Source organism: Seriola dumerili, unplaced genomic scaffold, assembly GCF_002260705.1.
Source record: "Seriola dumerili isolate Sdu_G_001 unplaced genomic scaffold, Sdu_1.0 BDQW01000127.1, whole genome shotgun sequence".
NCBI classification, from domain to species: domain Eukaryota; kingdom Metazoa; phylum Chordata; class Actinopteri; order Carangiformes; family Carangidae; genus Seriola; species Seriola dumerili.
This window is the reverse complement of record NW_019174382.1, coordinates 642,866-661,635: the sequence shown is the minus strand read 5'-3', so window position 1 is coordinate 661,635 and position 18,770 is coordinate 642,866. Positions and strand designations below refer to the sequence as shown.

Below are 18,770 nucleotides of genomic sequence, written 5' to 3'. Positions count from 1 at the left end.
TAGAAAGAAGAATAAGCTGATGTTATAATAATATAAATAAATAAATAAATAATAAATATAATATAATGTTATAATAAATAATGAGTAAATTTAAGGCTTTTTAATGAGCAGCAGAAACATCAGCTCATAAAAACAACTTCCTGTAAAACCTGAGACAGATCTCCACTTTTCTATCAAAATAAAAGTCCAAGTTACAGGTTTTTATTCTAGAGGACAAAAATCCAGACTGAGGGGAGTGGTCAAAATCACCTGTAACCTGGGACAGACCAGGTCACAGGTGTCAGAGTCTTTCTTACCCCGATGAAGAGATGATCCCTGTGGACCTGCCTGGAGGAGGCCTGAGGACACACACACACACACACACACACACACACACACACACACACACACACACCACAACACCACACACACACACACAGCAGGACATGACCAGTATGTTCACATCAACCTTTAAACCGTGTTATCATGAATGATGTGACACACCTGTATGACTGTATGAGAGGGGTGTCGGTCATAAACCAGAACACACACACACAACACACACACACACACACACACAAACACTCACTTATCAAACGTGCGTTTTCCCAGCAGGCCGAGGGCCTTGGCGGTCTTGTTGGGATCGGGTTTGGGTTTGGACTTAGGTTTCGGGGCGGGGGCGGGCAGCAGCGGTGGTGGCGGCGGGGGGTCAGCAGCAGGTGTTTTTGGTGACGGGAGACTCATCTGTGGATTTCTTAGTTTCTCCTGGAGTCGCCTCAGAAGCCGGAGCTGAGATCAACGCTTTGATCTGAGAGATAATAATCATATTAATTAACTAATTAATGAAAGTATCTGTAAAAGTTTTAAATCCACATCTCACACGACACATAGATCCACTTGATCATAAACTGTGATTTCAGCTCCTCCAGTGTGACTCTGTCCTGGTTCTGTCCTGCATGACCTCACCCTCACGTCTAACACAGATCACTTCCTGCATATTCTCACATTTTATGGATTTATTAACAAAATAATTGGCAATTTAATCAATATTGGAAATGATGGTTTGTTGCTGGAGGCGAGAGAAAAAAATGCATTTTTAAATTTAGAAAGTTTAATGTTTGGAAACACTTAAAACTCTGAGGAGACCTGAACCGCGGGTTTGTCTGTTGTGTATCTACTGATGGATCCTGTCAGACACCTGCACCTGGCCTGTACTCACCCACTCAGGCTGGTCCGGGCGGGGTTTGGCATCGGCTCCTCCACAACAGGCTGAGAACACAGAAAGTGTCAGTTATTACCGGAATAAACTCATCTGAACGTCATGGACAGGAGCTCCTGATCGATCCGCCTGAATCTGATCAATCCATTTCCAGTCACACAGTGAAAAAACAGGAAAACGTGGATAAGGCGTGTTAGGCTCACCTCTCCTGACCAGCCGGGGAGGGGTAGGCGCGGAACCCGAACGGAGGGACGCAGCTCGGGGGGGACAGGAGGCACGCTCCGTAGGCTGCGGGGTCCGGAGGAGGAATCGCCACAGGAGGGGGATGCCCGGCGGGGGTACAGGTGGCACAGGTGCGGGTGGACCAGGCTCGGGTCCCCACGGTTCAGGGGGACCTTCGGGACCCCAGCCTGGATGTCCCCAACCGGGAGGGGGAGAGGCTTATCGGGTCCCCAGTCCTCTGGAAGTCGTCTCCATTCTTCGCGGGCGGTCTCCAGTCATCGGGTGAAGCCTCCAGTCGTCGGGGTGTGGAGGTCTCCAGTCATCTGGGTGACGACCCCAGTCTTCTGGAGGAGGCAGCCAGTCGTCGGGATGAGGTCCCCAGCCCGGCGGCGGCGTCCTCTCGGTCCCCAGCCAGGAGGCGGAGGCCCTCTCGGGTCCCATTCAGGCGGCGGAGGACCCCATCCTCCAGGCGGGGAGGACCCCATCCTCCAGGCGGGGGAGGACCCATCCTCCCGGCGGCGGAGGCCCCCATTCATCGGGCGGCGGAGGCCACCCATCAGGCGGCGGGGACCCCAGCCTCCAGGCGGAGGAGGGCCCCAGCCGGGCGGACCGATGTCGAACGGGGGTCCGTCGTCACCTGGCGCACCCATGGGGGGTCGGCCCCGTGTCGTCCCTTTCCTCTCCCATTCCCTCACCGGGCTGCAGCGACTCCGAGACGGCGAGGAACTGCTAAAGGCTAAAGTAGCTAACGAGTTAGTTGCTAATCAACGGAAACAAAAACTCGCGTTCAGAGTGAAACTCATCGATTCATGCGACAGTTCCGTTTCTTTTAGTGTCTTAACTTCACAAACAGTCGGTGAACAGAAACTAATTTACACATTTTCTGCAGAAAATAAAGAATTTAAAGCCAAATTCTGAACGAACAGACCGACGTGTTGCTGTTGTTGTTCTTCTTCTTCGTTCAATGTAATGGCGGCGAACAAACAAAGTCTAGACTCTTTAGCGGGCCAACAGACGGAAGGACGGAACTACACCATGTTCCTCAGACTGAATATACCTGTACGCAACATCATCTTCTCTTGAACTTCTCCAGGTCTTCTCTCTCGATGTAGCCGAACGTCGGCTGAGGACCAGAGACAGAGGAAAACTGATCACTGACAGAACCAGAACCAGAACCCGAACCTGGACTGATCACAGAGGAAGGGTCAGTCCAGAACTTTTTTAGAAAGAAGAATAAGCTGATGTTATAATAATATAAATAAATAAATAAATAATAAATATAATATAATGTTATAATAATAATGAGTAAATTTAAGGCTTTTTAATGAGCAGCAGAAACATCAGCTCATAAAAACAACTTCCTGTAAAACCTGAGACAGATCTCACTGTTTCTATCAAAATAAAAGTCCAGGTTACAGGTTTTTATTCTAGAGGACAAAAATCCAGACTGAGGGGAGTGGTCAAAATCACCTGTAACCTGGGACAGACCAGGTCACAGGTGTCAGAGTCTTTCTTACCCCGATGAAGGAGATGATCCCTGTGGACCTGCCTGGAGGAGGCCTGAGGACACACACACACACACACACACACACACACACACACACACACACACACACACACACACACACACAGCAGGACATGACCAGTATGTTCACATCAACCTTTAAACCTGTGTTATCATGAATGATGTGACACACCTGTATGACTGTATGAGAGGGGTGTCGGTCATAAACCAGAACACACACACACACACACACACACACACACACAACAAACACTCACTTATCAAACGTGCGTTTTCCCAGCAGGCCGAGGGCCTTGGCGGTCTTGTTGGGATCGGGTTTGGGTTTGGATTTAGGTTTCGGGGCGGTGGCGGCGGCGGGGGGGTCAGCAGCAGGTGTTTTGGTGACGGGAGACTCATCTGTGGATTTCTTAGTTTCTCCTGGAGTCGCCTCAGAAGCCGGAGCTGAGATCAACGCTTTGATCTGAGAGATAATAATCATATTAATTAACTAATTAATGAAAGTATCTGTAAAAGTTTTAAATCCACATCTCACACGACACATAGATCCACTTGATCATAAACTGTGATTTCAGCTCCTCCAGTGTGACTCTGTCCTGGTTCTGTCCTGCATGACCTCACCCTCACGTCTAACACAGATCACTTCCTGCATATTCTCACATTTTATGGATTTATTAACAAAATAATTGGCAATTTAATCAATATTGGAAATGATGGTTTGTTGCTGGAGCCGAGAGAAAAAAATGCATTTTTAAATTTAGAAAGTTTAATGTTTGGAAACACTTAAAACTCTGAGGAGACCTGAACCGCGGGTTTGTCTGTTGTGTATCTACTGATGGATCCTGTCAGACACCTGCACCTGGCCTGTACTCACCCACTCAGGCTGGTCCGGAGGCGGGTTTGGCATCGGCTCCTCCACAACAGGCTGAGAACAGAGAAAGTGTCAGTTATTACCGGATAAACTCATCTGAACGTCATGGACAGGAGCTCCTGATCGATCCCGCCTGAATCTGATCAATCCATTTCCAGTCACACAGTGAAAAAACAGGAAAACGTGGATAAGGCGGTGTAGGCTCACCTCTCCTGACCAGCCGGGGGGAGGGTAGGCCGGGAACCCGAACGGAGGGACGCAGCTCGGAGGGGGGACAGGAGGCACCGCTCCGTAGGCTGCGGGGTCCGGAGGAGGAATCGCCACAGGAGGGGGGATGCCCGGCGGGGGTACAGGTGGCACAGGTGCGGGTGGACCAGGCTCGGGTCCCCACGGTTCAGGGGGACCTTCGGGACCCCAGCCTGGATGTCCCCAACCGGGAGGGGGGAGAGGCTTATCGGGTCCCCAGTCCTCTGGAAGTCGTCTCCATTCTTCGCGGGGCGGTCTCCAGTCATCGGGGTGAAGCCTCCAGTCGTCGGGGTGTGGAGGTCTCCAGTCATCTGGGTGACGACCCCAGTCTTCTGGAGGAGGCAGCCAGTCGTCGGGATGAGGTCCCCAGCCCGGCGGCGGCGGTCCTCTCGGTCCCCAGCCAGGAGGCGGAGGCCCTCTCGGGTCCCATTCAGGCGGCGGAGGACCCCATCCTCCAGGCGGCGGAGGACCCCATCCTCCAGGCGGGGGAGGACCCCATCCTCCAGGCGGGGGAGGACCCCATCCTCCCGGCGGCGGAGGCCCCCATTCATCGGGCGGCGGAGGCCACCCATCAGGCGGCGGGGGACCCCAGCCTCCAGGCGGAGGAGGGCCCCAGCCGGGCGGACCGATGTCGAACGGGGGTCCGTCGTCACCTGGCGCACCCATGGGGGGTCGGCCCCGTGTCGGTCCCTTTCCTCGTCCCATTCCCTCACCGGGCTGCAGCGACTCCGAGACGGCGAGGAACTGCTAAAGGCTAAAGTAGCTAACGAGTTAGTTGCTAATCAACGGAAACAAAAACTCGCGTTCAGAGTGAAACTCATCGATTCATGCGACAGTTCCGTTTCTTTTAGTGTCTTAACTTCACAAACAGTCGGTGAACAGAAACTAATTTACACATTTTCTGCAGAAAATAAAGAATTTAAAGCCAAATTCTGAACGAACAGACCGACGTGTTGCTGTTGTTGTTCTTCTTCTTCGTTCAATGTAATGGCGGCGAACAAACAAAGTCTAGACTCTTTAGCGGCCCCAACAGACGGAAGGACGGAACTACACCATGTTCCTCAGACTGAATATACCTGTACGCAAACATCTTGGAGGGACAGATTACACTTACTTAAAATTTAGTTGTTTTTTATTATACAAATTAAGATTTTAACATGAAAAATTTTACATGAAAAACATGATCCATGTTATTTGGTCATTTTGTTTTACACCTTTAAAGTATTTAAACCCTGCAGATAATCCATTAGAAATACCTTCATGAATTAAAATCAATTGATTTATTCATTAATTACCTCCTTAAAATACCTTAATTCCATCAATATTAACTGCCATATTGATTGAACTGCAAGGCAAAACATTGGGGTTCAGTTTTATAGTGTGTAATATTATAAAAATTAGATTTAGATTAGATTTAATTAAATCTCTTTATAGATATAAAAATATCTTAACTCAAAGTTCACTTACTAACTTTTCCGGAGCTTTTCACCTTTTTTTGTCAAATCTCTCAAAATTAATAAAGTAAATGAATAACAGAGAATAATATCATTTATACCAACTACCAACACTGTAATTGGGTCTACCAGTCATATTTTACCATTTTAAAGCAAAATGATGAGTTCCTTTAATTTAATTCAGAAATATAATTGATTACTTCAGTTGAAGGTAATGATTTAGGGATCGTTTAATGAGTCTTTTCTCGTTAATTCTTATTAACGGCCTGTAAACATGAAAAACAAATGCATTAAAATCATTAAAATAATGAAACCTCCATCGATTAACCTTCACGCTGACCTCTACTGTCTGAAACTGTGGCAGAATAAACTAAGAATCCACCTGCGTTTATAGTTTAAAGGAGAATTCAGGAACATTTCAGGGTTTTTCCATGAAATGAGAGTCGGCCTGCAGTGTAGCAGAAAAAGCTTTTATTTAGTTTGCTGGCTGAAGTCGCTCGACTCCAACAAAGAAACCAGAAAGAACATCAACAATATGAATATAGGATCTCTCAATCAAAATTACAGCAAAACAGGAAGCTGGGATATCAGATATCCCTCCACTCCTGCAGAGCGCCGAGTTCTCGACAACAAACCCAAAAACTCTTCTTAGCAACGTCCTTTTTAAAGACAGAAAACAGAGCAGGTGACAGAGTCTTTGCTTAGCAAATGACGCAACAGTGAGCCGATAATTGATCGATCAGTTATTGCAGTGATACTTCAGAGGCTGATGTCAGAATGTGCAGCTCCCAGACACTCTGCTCAGGATTCAACCTGTTTCTTCAGATGCATAGAAACATCCAACTCCTCAAACATGTAAAAAAAACTCTCTTCTGTAACTGTCAGTAAATCTAAATCTGAAACAGAGAGTTGCATTTTAATCGTCTCTATTTCTCTTTACTCTCAAATCAAGGCAACCTCCATAAAAAGAAATCAAGGCAGAACGTGTGATGAAAGAAAGGTCTCTAAGTGCTAACTGAGTTTACATCAGGTACAAAAAGATGATGAGAGCTGGACTCACAGTCTCTGATCCGGATCACTAATCCCTTTTTTCTGGTTTTTATTTTTATTTTTTTACTCGTCTCAGGAAAAACTCCAAAAAGCAGCAGCAGGAAACAAACACAAACATTTTGTTCTGTGACACATCTCAGACTAACAGACCTCCTCTGGGAGGGATCCGTCCACCGACACCAAAACCACCGAGATCCAGAGCCAGGACAGAACCGAGGCGGGTCAGTACGGAAGAGACGCCAGGCCAGAACCGAAGCAACAAAAAAGTTCTGAGATCAATCAGTGAGATTAAAGTCAGGATCATTTAATCAGGGCCAGAGACAGAAAATCTCAATTTAAAATTTAAGTCTGAATTTTAGCAAAGGAACATTTCTGAGATTAAAGTCCAGTTTGGTTTTAATTGACTGGTTTCTTCATACTGGTTTAAAACTGGTTTCAGATTGGGTTTAACTGGTTTGACCTTGTTTCAGACTGGTTTATATTATCAAGGTAGAGTTCTGATTGAGTTTAAACTGGTTTCAAACTGTGCATGAACCAGTTACAGACTTGGTTTTAAACTGGTTTTACTCATGGTTCAGACTTGTTTCAAACTGGTCTGACACAGGTTTTAGACCTTGCTTTAGATAAGTTTCAGACTGGGTCTTAACTGGTATTGGAGCGAGTTCAAACTGGTTTCAGAACAATTTTAACCATGTTTGTTTTTTGATTGTTTCAGACTGGCTCTGAGCTGTGTTGTGACTGGTTTAAACTGGGTTTAAACTGGGTTTAAACTGGGTTTGAACTGGTTTCAGACTGGGATCAGACAGTGAGCAAAGAAAACTATTAAGTCGTTTCATGACTTTCAGATCAAAATTAACTTGTTTATTCTCATAATTTAAACAAAGACTTTTGTCTCATTTTTTCTCACAATTTAAAAATCAAACTCAGAACTGACGCTTCTGTCTTTTGACCCTCGTCCTCTTCCGTACTCTCACTTCATGAAAATACAGAAGGTAAAATACAGTAAGTGGAAAAGCGAGTGCAGCTGTGTTTGGGGTGGGGGTGGGGGGGTGGGGGGGTGGGGGGTGGGGTTCAGGTGAAGGAGGACGTCCCTCTGATCGTCTCCCGTCGTTCCTGACGTTCTCGGGTGGCGTCGGATGGTGGTGAGGAGGGGGCGGGGCCTTGGCGGGGCCCGACTTGTCCTCTCTCTCTTCCTTCGACTCGGGGAGGTTTGTGTTCTTCCGTCCGGCTCAGTCGAAGGGGCTGAAGTCCCTCTCCAGGTTCTCGGACTCGTCGTCGTCGGAGAAGAAGTCGTCCTCGTCGATGTCGTCCTCATCGTAGTCCTCGTGCCACTCGGGGACATACTCTTCATCGTACTCGTCATCCTCGTCCTCCGCCTCCTCGCCGCCCTCCTCACCTGTGTAGTTGTTGTTGTCCGAGTCTCCAGAGTCCGACGCTCGGTCCGACTTCGACCTGAGGAGCAGAGAAGAAAAAACTGAATAAAATCTGAGCTGTTTCCAGCGTTTCATTTTTATTTAGTTTACTTATTTTCCAACTGTGACCTTTAACCTTTGAACACTAAAATCTAATCAGATCATCCTTGAGTCCAGGTGAATGTTTGTGCCAAATTTGAAGAAGTTCCGTCCAGGTGTTCCTGAGATATCGTGTCCACGAGAATGAGCCGTGTGGAGGAATAAAAACACCTCCACATCCTGACACTGATAAACTCTGCGGAGCCTCGTCCTGCAGCCTGGAGTCGTACTCACACTTTGTTGGCGTCGGTGTGGTTGGACAGGTTGGAGGCCTGAGTGGATTCTGGTTCCTGGCTGCTCTTGGACTGATAACCCACCCTGAAGTCCTGGACCAGGCAGAAACACAGGAACCTGGATTATAAACTATAAAACTGTAGCAGCCATTATCATCATTATTGTTATGGACTGGTTCTATACTGGTTCCGGCCCATCTCTGAACTGGTTTCTACCTGGGTGGAGTGCTGCAGGATGGCCAGCAGGCGCTCCTGGATGCGTCGGATCAGCTCCAGTCCGGTGTTCAGGTGCTCGGGTTTCAGCAGGCGGACGCACGAGGCCAGGTCGGTGCACTGCAGCAGAGTCTCCTCTGAGGACGGACGAGACCAGGAGACAGGGTCAGACCGGGTCAGACCGGGTCAGACACAGGGTTTATAATGGTGAGTGTGGTGCAGCGGCTCACCCAGCAGGATCTGCAGGGCGTTGGTATGAAGGTCCAGAGCCTCCGTCTGCTGCTCCATCACGTCCATCTTCTCCGTCTCCTGGTTGTAGTAGCTGTAGACGCAGGAGTAGGCCAGAACCTGCAGACCACAGAGCAGGGCTCAGTCAACACAGAGAGCTCAGCAGGATCACAGCTGCTGATGATGATGAGGATGATGATGATGATGGTGGTTTTACCTTTCGAGCCTGAGCGAGGACTTTACAGGCATCGATGACGAAGGTCAGTGACTTCATCTGCAGAGCTTCGTTGATGGACGACACTTTGTTCTCCAGGTTGATCGCAAAGTCCTGAAACACACGATGAACAGAGACTGATCCAGAATGAAAGACCTGAACCTGAACCTGAACCTGAACCTGAACCTGAACCTGAACCTGAACCTGACTGGTCTCAACCCTGAGACAGAAGACGACAAACTAACACAACATGTAATCTGACAAAAATACTTATAATATTCTATTCTAATTTATTTCACAGTAAAAGTCATCAACTTGCTTCAAAATAAAAGCCCCACCAGTTATTTTACTAGGGCTCCTTCACAGTAAAAGTCTTCCAGCTGCTTCATAGTAAAAGCCCCTGGTTGTTCCACAATAAAAGTCTTATCTTTTGCATAAAAAGCATTAGGCCCCGTCATTGTAAAAGTGGTAAACAGTAACAGTGGATGAGGAAATTCCCTTCACAATAAAACTCAGGTCCAGATCTGGACCGGTGTCATACCTTGGCCTGATGGTGGAAGGTGCATCTCTCGTTATAATCCTGGAACTTCTTCTCCTGACGAGCTGCTTTACTCACCTGCAGCAGCAGCAACAACAACAACAACAACAACAACATGATGAAACATAAAACACAGAAATATATATATATATATATATATTCTTCCCAGAAACTCATTAAATCAAATGATTAATTAAACACAGTAAGAGTAGAACAGGAAGATTTAATCAATGTCCAGGATCAGATCAGTTTTTTGAATCATTTTGTTCATTAAATTTCAACTTCCATCAGTTTTTAGATTCATTTTCTTTTTGTTTGCTTCTCTTTTACATATATATTTTATATATAAACAGTGATGATCCCAGATTGTGAGCCTATTGATTTTGATTGGATGTCTGACATGATCATGTGACAGTGTTTGGACCAACCATGGCGGAGCAGTTGTAGTAATCTTTATGTGTTGGTTTCCAGGGTTTCAGACACCGCCAGCAGAAACCGTGGTTACACTTGGCACAGGTCATACTGAGGACAGAGGAAGAAAACCACCACCAGCCTCATCATCATCATCATCATCATCATCATCAGCCTCAGTGTGTGTGTGTGTGTGTGTGTGTGTGTGTGTGTGTGTGTGTGTGTGTGTGTTTGTGTGTGTGTGCGCGTACTGCAGACAGCCTTCGTTCTTCTCGATCTGAGCCTGGCAGCTCGGGCAGCGTTTGGAGATCAGCTTGGCGAGGTGTTTGCTCTGAGCCTCCATACTCATCCCTTCATAGTAACCTCCATCATCCATCCACTGCGACATGTGGCTGCAGCTGGCTGGGTAGTGGGCCTGCAGGGGTGGGGGGCAGAGAGTTCCTGATCTAGTTCACCAAATATCCAAATACAAAACCCCTAAAGAGCTAAATGACATTATCTAAGCATGTGAGTGTAGAAGCTTGTGGATCTGCTGAACTGAGGCCGACCCTCCAGACTGACAGACCTGCAGCCTCTGGTCTAAACACACATCAGTAAGGTGTGTGTTTCCTGTGTGTTTCCTTCATGTTTCCTGTGTTTCCTGCATGTCTTGTGTTTGTTTCCTGCATGTTTCCCGTGTGTTTCCTGTCTTTCCCATGTGTTTCCTGCATGTTTCCCGCATGTTTCCTGCATATTTCCTGTGTGTTTCCTGCATGTTTCACGCCAGTTTCCCATGTGTTTCCTGCATGTTCCCTGCCTGTTTCCTGCATATTTCCTTCATGTTTCCTGTTTGTTTCCTGCATGTTTCACGCTTGCTTCCTGCATGTTTCCCGCTTGTTTCCTGTGTGTTTCCTGCATGTTTCATGCATATTTCTTGCATATTTCCTACATGTTTCCTGCGTGTTTCCTGCATGTTTCCTGTGTTTCCTGCATGTTTCCTGCCTGTTTCCTGTCTGTTTCCTGCGTGTTTCCTGCATGTTTCCCGTGTGTTTCCTGCGTGTTTCCTGCATGTTTCCCGTGTGTTTCCTGCATGTTTCCTGTATGTTTCCTGCGTGTTTCCCGTGTGTTTCCTGCATGTTTCCTGCGTGTTTCCCGCATGTTTCCTGCGTGTTTCCTGCATGTTTCCTGCATGTTTCCTGCGTGTTTCCCGTGTGTTTCCTGCATGTTTCCCGTGTGTTTCCTGCATGTTTGCCATGTGTTTCCCGTGTGTTTCCTGCATGTTTCCTGTGTGTTTCCCGTGTGTTTCCTGCCTGTTTCCTGCATGTTTCCCGTGTGTTTCCCGTATGTTTCCTGCGTGTTTCCTGCATGTTTCCCATGTGTTTCCTGCCTGTTTCTTGCCTGTTTCATGAATGTTTCCTGCATGTTTCCTGTGTGTTTCCTGTGTATTTCCCATGTGTTTCCTGCATGTTTCCTGTCCTCTCTCTCTCTCTCTGGGTCTTGTGTGTTTTCAGACTCTGACCTCAGGGAAGTTGCAGCTGAAGCACGAGGACCAGCAGCACTTGGAGCAGGTTCCCATGCTGCCCATGTTCTCCTTACAGAGGATCTGGTCACAGCCCTGAGGGTTGGTGCACCACGTCAGGTTGGAGCAGCACTCCACATAACCTCTGAGCAAGGCATTCTCATACTGAGGAAGAGGAAGGAGAGGAGGGGTTAGTCCAGGGTCAGGTCCTGTATTCCTCCTGTATATAAACTGATGATGATGAGTAGCTCCTTCTTCTTCCAATGGTCATTTTATTTTTGAAAAACTCTGGATTTACATGAAGCCTTTGATAAAAAAATGTTTTTCTCTCTGTACTTTTGTTTTTATTGGTTTTTTAATATTTTAAATAAAATATAACTGAACTTCAGAGGGGAAATAAAACTGATGTTTGGATGTTCAGACTTTTATTCTGAAATCTACTTCAAGTTCAGATACATTTATTTTGAACTAGTTGTTTGAGCTCTCTGAGGTCCGGTTGTCAGGGTGACAGGTGGTGCGTTACCTTGGCGATGGTGTCCTTATCAGTGAGGATGTTGAGGAAGAACTGTGAGGTGGGCTGAGCCTGGCAGTCTGTGATTGGACAGTCACAGTTCATCACCAGGTTCTGCTCGATCCTCGCCGTCAGGTACTCCTGCCAGCACGACTGTAACACACACACACACACACACACACAGTAAAACACATGTCACACACACTACAACACACTGACGTCTCTGTGTGTCTGTGTGTCTGTGTGTCTGACCCGGCAGCAGTAGTGCATGCAGCTCAGGGAGGGGACCGACTCCAGGGCGGGGCTGCGGGGGCCCAGGCAGACCGGGCAGGTGGAGGCGGGGCTCGGCGGCGGCTGAGGGTTTCGGCACTTGAGCCCGGCGGCCATGATGAGGGAGTCGGGGTCGTCGGTGTAGCGCTGGACCAGCAGGTCCACGTTCCACTTACAGTGAACCAGCAGGTGCTCGGCCCGGTCCAGGTCCAGACTCAGAGTCACTGAAACCTGAGGGAACGGCGAGAGACAAGATCACCTGTCTGAAACTAAACACACTTGAACCTGAGCTGAGTCTGGATTCACTTTAACATATAGACCAGGAGTCCACCTCTGTCAGAGACCTGAGTCAAACCCACCTGCTGGACCGTCCTCTGCATCAGCTGACGGACCTCCTCCTGCGTCATGGTCCGGCCCATCGAGAACAGAACCGCGTCCAGAACCCCGTCCTCGAACCGCCGCGGCGCCGCGACCAGACTGAAACACACACAGAGACCAACCAACACGTGAACACACAGACCTGTAGCAGGTGACACAGGTGAGCTAACAGCTGCTCCTTCTTCTTCCACTATGGACATTTTATTTTGAAAAACTCTATTCCTCTCCATCCTTTAGTTTTTTATTAATTCAGTTTGAAATAAAATTAGTATCATCCTCTGTGTGTATGGAAGTCCACAGCTGCCAACATTCAAATTACATCTTTTAATCACACTGAAATTTTATTTTCCATTTGTCTAAATATAATATTAAATGTAAAAAATATAGAATTACATTTAAAATTTAAAAACCAATTCTAATTTATATGTAAAATGTACAGTTGCTGCTAAAATAAAATAAAAAGACCCTCAGAGTGAAGATTCAACAAATGTTTAGATTTTCACTATTATGAATTATTATTTTGTTGAACATAAGAACAAGTTCACAGTCTGAACTGGACATGATCATTTTGTTCTCGTAGACGTTCAGACCAACACACAGCGGCGTCTCGACCGCTCTCCTGAGAAAGACTGTGGAGCTGAACTAAATTCAAATCAATTAACAAACGAGAGGTTTCACACTAAAAGATGTTTTCAGAGTAAAATGAAACGTCACCGCTGACTGACAGATTGATGATGGACGTCTGTCTTTTAAAAACACCAGGTGTTTGGGTTTAAATTACAACATTTCAACGAAACAACGTTTAATTTTGTTCCTAATTGCGGAAAAATAAAGTTTTTCTGTGTTTTTGTTTCCAAAGTGAGTCGACAGTGAACGCTTCACCAGCCTCCCAGCCACTAACAGCCCAGTTATCTTTGCTGGAAAACAAAAAGCAGCTGTAAATGTTTTAATATTTATCAATATAAAACACTTTGTGTTTGGAGAACTGATTTGTTATCAAATTCATACAGTTTGTATTTAATTAAGTTTTCATATCTACAGTAAGTGCTGATGATGTTAAACTTGTTGTCAATATAAATTTAAACTGAATTTACAGTTATTTCTATTTGTGTGCTACAGGTGTTACAATAGAAAATGTTTTGATCAAAATTAAAATGTATTTGATTCAAGTGAAAGTTCATGAATCTTTACGATAAATCATACTCTATTAATAATCAATTGATAATCATGTTAATCACTACAAAGAAAGGCAAAAAGCAGAAAGCAGGTTCAAAGTTTAAATCTCTTCTTTATTTTCTTTTAATAGAAAATTAAACATTTACATTTTGGCTGTTTAGGAGGAATCACAGTTTGATTTGATTAGTTAACGAGGAGTTGGATTTAGTTTTAATCTGATTTAGAAAGTAAAGAGATTCGGATCCAGAGCAGCAGCCACAGAGGTCAAAGGTGAAACAGACAGAATAAATACAAAGTGCAGCAACACAAACTGAACTCAGATCTGGAAGATAAAATCTCCATGTTTTCGTCATTTCCAAATTATTTCCATTACGTTCACTGGACAGATAAATGTTATTTGAATTATACAGAAAATAGAGATTGTTTTATTGATCTATTGCTCCACATCAAACTAATTCATTCCAATCATTTTAATTCCTCTTTTCCATCAGTCAGGAGGAAATCCAGGAACCGTCTGAGGGAACAATCAGGAAGTGACAGATGTTCAATCACAGTGTTAAAACTGATGGAGGCTGAACAGGGTTTGTTGTTACAGGGTGGAACAGTCGTCTGATCCTTTAAAAACAAGATTAAAATCTGGGAACAGACAAAGTGACGGCTTCATAAAGCAGCAGGGTGAACGTGAGGATGACGAGGATGAACATGAAGACTGCTGCTCTGACACTTCCTGCTCTGACTCCTCTTTATGAACGAATGAAGGAACAGGAAACACTAAACAAACTTAAATAACCCTTGACAGCCAGATTTAACCCCGTGTGTAAGGTCAGAGGTCAGAGGTCACACCTTATGTCGGCGCGGCTGTCGGCGGTGGCGTCCTTGCCGATCTCGGAGCGGCTGAAGGAGAACTGGGCCTGGCCCTTCTGCGGCGTGGACGGGTCCTCGGGGAGGAACTCCACGATGTGCAGGTTCTCCTCATTGCGGCGGATGCAGCCTTTGCTGATGACATGCATGATGCAGGAGAGCACGTCGCTGGTGCTGCAGCTGAAACGACCCGCGCCAGGAGACCGAGACGCTTCCTGTTTCTGACACGAGTCCAGAACCTGGAGGAGACCGGAGACAGAACAGACAGACGTCAGAACAAACTCCAGGTCGTTTAACAGAGATTTCACCTGAAGGTGGTGCAACATTAAAAGATTATATCATTATGGAACTACATTTCCCATGATGCTTCAGTCTTATACTCTTTAGCTTTGTAATAATTTTGTAAACAGTTTCATATTTTGGATTTACTCGTGCTAAAAAGAATAAGTAAATAAAAGCCTGATTTGTATAAGATTGATTTAAGTCTGATTTAAGTCTGGTTTATTAACAGAAATAAGACGAACTTAAGTTTGACTTAAGCCTGATTTTTAGCAGAAATAAGAGTGGTTTAAGCTTAAGAGACGTTAGAACAAAATCCAGGTCATTGAACAGAAGTTTGACCTGAAGGTTAAAAAAACATGTTTATGGTGCAACATGAAAAGTTTATATATTTGTACAACTACATTTCCCATGATGCTCTGATGCTGTCTGACAGAAATAAAAGGACTTCCTGCTCTGCCACTCCCTGTGACCTCTGACCTTGAAGACGAGGTTGTCGATGTGCATCTCCTTCTCTTGCTTCATGATGTGGACGATCAAACAGTAGATGTAGTTCCTCTTCCTCTCCAGTGTGCCGGCCGCGTCCTCGTCCACGTTCAGGTACGTCTGTCTGGGCAGCAGCTGCACTGACGCCGGGACGCCGTCCAGACTGCGAGACGCCACCTGCTGGTTCAACATCAGCACACCTGAGAGTGGACAGAGGGTCAGTCAGACAGGAGGAGGAGGGGGGACAGGGCGTGTGTGTGTGTGTGTGTGTGTGTGTGTGTGTGTGTGTGTGTGTGTGTGTCTCTGACCTTGGCTGGGATCATCCGGCTGGCTGCAGGTCAGCGGCCCCCCCTCATTGATGAGCGGCATCAGAGCGTGCAGCAGGACGGCAGCAGACAGACCGGTCACCTGCAGCAGAGAGTCCACCTGGACCTCCTGCAGAGGAACACAGAGGTCAGAGGTCAGTGACGGCTTCCAGGAGACAAGTCACTGTGGAATATCTCTAAACTCAGACTGTGGATTCTGTTCTTCATCACAAACAGGAAGCGTCTCGGTCTCCTGGCGCGGGTCGTTTCAGCTGCAGCACCAGCGACGTGCTCTCCAGAAACACATTAAGTCCTTTAACACTGACTCCAAATCTGTGTGTGTGTGTGTGTGTGTGTGTGTGTGTTACCTCCTGGTTGTTGAACTGCAGCAGGATGAACATCTGCAGCGTGGAGACGTGCAGCGTCCAGTAGCCGAACTGCAGCTCGGCGTGACCAAGCCACGTCCACTGCAGCCGCCGAGGCTTCGAGTGACTCAGACCATACATGGACTGACCTGACGGACGCACACAACACACAACACACACACACACACACACAACACACAGGTGTGATTAGATCCACAGTGACACACACCAGAAAACACGACACGAAGAACAATAAACAGCCTCTCTCCGGGTGAGACTGGGTGGATTTAGACCTTTTAACAGTGGAAATAATCCTGACTTATTACAGAAAAAAAGACTAATTTAAGCCTGACTTAAGCCTGGTTTACATCAGAAATACTGTAAACCCGATTAAAGACCAAATTAAACCTGGTTTAGCTAAGAAATAAAACCAGTTTGTGTGTGAAGAACTGGGTGAGCTGGTACTGACTGTGAGAGTAGAACTGGGTGAACTGGTTCAGGTAGGAGCAGAGTTCAGATGGAAAGTGTTTTGCAGGTTCGTCGAGGAAACAAAGTGAGGAGACGGCCCAGCAGCGTGGAGACAGAACCAGAACCTGGACATCCGCCTCCTCTTCCGAGTCCGTCCACTCCTCCTCCATCATCTACGGCAACAAGAAAAGGACAAATCCAGAATGTGAAGGAGATGAAAACAAGTTGAGGAACCCCTGACTGAAACAACCATGAGAAGGTGTGGATTTTTTTCTGACCTGATCGTGCTCCTGCAGGCGGCGGTCGAGCTGCTGCAGCCTGTACAGGTGAAACTCCTGCTGCAGCTCGGCCGACTCGCTCAGGTTCTTCAACATCTGCTGAGGGAAGCGACTCGGGAAGCAGCTGCCGATGTGATCGATGACGGCGCTCTCCAACCACACGTTCCCCTGAGCCAGCAGCCGGTCGCCCAGGTAGTACCTGAGGAGAGAGAGCTTTAGATTTCATGTGCTCCAGTGTCATACTGTAATATCATGAAACTCCTGTTTGAACTGCAGCTGTGTTGGTCCCGTGGCGTTCAGACCTGTAAAAGTGCTCGAAGGTGCTGGCGAGCTCGAGGCCCGACAGGAAAAGCATCGGCTCCAGAAACTGCTGCAGCCGCTCCAGAGTCTCCACGCTGCCGGACGCCGCACCGCTGACCTGAATCATCTGATCGATGTACTGAGCAAAACGCTCACTCACCTGCACACAAAGAAAACACTGTCATCACTGCAGAGATCAACTAAACCTGAGTTTAACCCGAACAAAACCTGAATTAGAGGTAAAACAGGAGGCAGCACTTTAGTATATTTACAGTTTCATATTCAGAATGAGCTGACTAACTTTAATTCATATTAATTACTAGCGATCTTAATAATCCAGGGTTAGACCTGAGTTAAACCTGATTTATCTCTGAAGACAGAGAGCTGAAGTAAGGCTTGTTAAAGTCTGTCTTGAACCAGAGTTTAATGGTGTTGAGCAAGAGGGGTCAAACGAGACTTAAATCTGGTTTATGTTTTATGCATGTTAGTAAGGTCTTAGTTAAGTCAGGCTTAATCCTGTTGTGGAGGCTTACTGTACATGCCTGGTTCTGAGGATTGAGTGCTGGGTTAAGTCAGAGTTAAGACAGAGTTAAGACAGAGTTAAGACAGGGTTAAGACAGGGTTAAACCAGAGTTATCAGTGATATTAAACAGGATGGAGAGCTGGAGTAAGTCTGGTTTTAAGAAGAATGCCCTGTGGCTGTAAGCCTGAGTTAAACCTGGTTTGTGATCATCCAGAATCGTGGTTTATACTTGTCTGAACCAAGGTTAAATTAAGCCTGGCTCAAACTTAAATTAATCTTCAGTTTAAAGTGTCAGTGTGAGCACATCCTGTCACTTTATGGACCAGATGCAGGAAAACATGTTCAAAGAGGGAAAATGTGAAGTATCTGCAGTGGTTTGAAATTTCCAAAACTTTATTAGTCTGACAAAGACGACATCTCTTCTCGACCGCGTCTTTATCAGGCAAATGGACGACAAAACCAGATACATTAATAAAAGGTTAAAATAGTTGGTGAACAGATGAGGAAGTCCCAGAAATGACACGTGTCGGTCATTCGTCTGATGAAACGCCACCTGTGTTCAGTTCAATAAAGTTTTGGAAGCTTTAATCCGGTGTTGACTCTCTACATTTCTTGCTCAAACAACCAGAGATAACCTGGACCTGGACCTGGACCTGGACTTACATGCATGGCTCTGAGGATGGAGAGCTGCAGCAGAGCAGCAGAGAAGCCGTGTCGAAGGGCGAGGACGAACGCCGTCTGCTGTCCGAACAGCTCCTCCATGGCGTTCTTCAGCCGCAGGTACAGGGTCCGGTAACGCTCCACGAAATCCGGCAGACTGCAGCTGGACTCCAGGAACTTCTTCACCTGAAGGGAAGAAGGGGTGAAGTGACATGATGCTTCATAATCTGAGAAAACATCAGGACTGAATCTCTGAAGACAAAAATCCATTGATAGACAACAAACACGATCCTCTTACCTGCCGCTGTACCACCCCCTGCCAACAGAGGGCGATGCCTGCGATGCTGCTGCTGCTCTTCACCTTGGGCTTGGCGGAGGAAGTAGAAGACGACGAAGCTGCGGCGTTGTCTTTGTTTTTACCCTCTTTCCCGTCTGGAAGTAAAATTTATAGAGAGTTTGATTTTCTGAATGAAGTTCATTGTTGATGCTTCAAACCAGAGA

At 46.4% G+C, this 18,770-nt stretch overlaps 1 protein-coding gene and 1 long non-coding RNA gene across 4 annotated transcripts in view; both read right to left on the bottom strand.

Annotated features, from left to right (window-relative positions):
- Window positions 1–2,517: 2,517 nt before the first annotated feature.
- On the bottom strand, window positions 2,518–3,239 carry LOC111224247. Its single transcript, XR_002665218.1, has 3 exons — window positions 3,203–3,239; window positions 2,938–2,980; window positions 2,518–2,543 (listed from the first exon to the last, which is right to left on the bottom strand). It is a non-coding gene; the product is annotated as an uncharacterized LOC111224247 (long non-coding RNA).
- Window positions 3,240–7,628: 4,389 nt separating this feature from the next.
- cul9 (cullin 9) overlaps window positions 7,629–18,770 on the bottom strand; it is a 29,631-nt gene continuing 18,489 nt past the window's right edge. For all 3 annotated transcript variants that reach the window (XM_022748588.1, XM_022748589.1, XM_022748591.1), the window contains 21 exons: window positions 18,568–18,701; window positions 18,273–18,455; window positions 17,089–17,246; window positions 16,787–16,985; window positions 16,510–16,681; window positions 16,044–16,189; window positions 15,679–15,805; window positions 15,365–15,570; window positions 14,588–14,844; window positions 12,550–12,667; window positions 12,173–12,421; window positions 11,933–12,073; window positions 11,410–11,574; window positions 10,163–10,326; window positions 9,929–10,022; window positions 9,504–9,578; window positions 8,966–9,076; window positions 8,751–8,868; window positions 8,524–8,657; window positions 8,309–8,400; window positions 7,629–8,015 (listed from right to left, as the gene is read on the bottom strand). In XM_022748588.1, coding sequence (XP_022604309.1) covers window positions 7,793–8,015; window positions 8,309–8,400; window positions 8,524–8,657; window positions 8,751–8,868; window positions 8,966–9,076; window positions 9,504–9,578; window positions 9,929–10,022; window positions 10,163–10,326; window positions 11,410–11,574; window positions 11,933–12,073; window positions 12,173–12,421; window positions 12,550–12,667; window positions 14,588–14,844; window positions 15,365–15,570; window positions 15,679–15,805; window positions 16,044–16,189; window positions 16,510–16,681; window positions 16,787–16,985; window positions 17,089–17,246; window positions 18,273–18,455; window positions 18,568–18,701 — 3,266 coding nt within the window. In that variant the 3' untranslated portion in view covers window positions 7,629–7,792. The remainder of the gene's footprint in view (window positions 8,016–8,308; window positions 8,401–8,523; window positions 8,658–8,750; window positions 8,869–8,965; window positions 9,077–9,503; window positions 9,579–9,928; window positions 10,023–10,162; window positions 10,327–11,409; window positions 11,575–11,932; window positions 12,074–12,172; window positions 12,422–12,549; window positions 12,668–14,587; window positions 14,845–15,364; window positions 15,571–15,678; window positions 15,806–16,043; window positions 16,190–16,509; window positions 16,682–16,786; window positions 16,986–17,088; window positions 17,247–18,272; window positions 18,456–18,567; window positions 18,702–18,770) is intronic.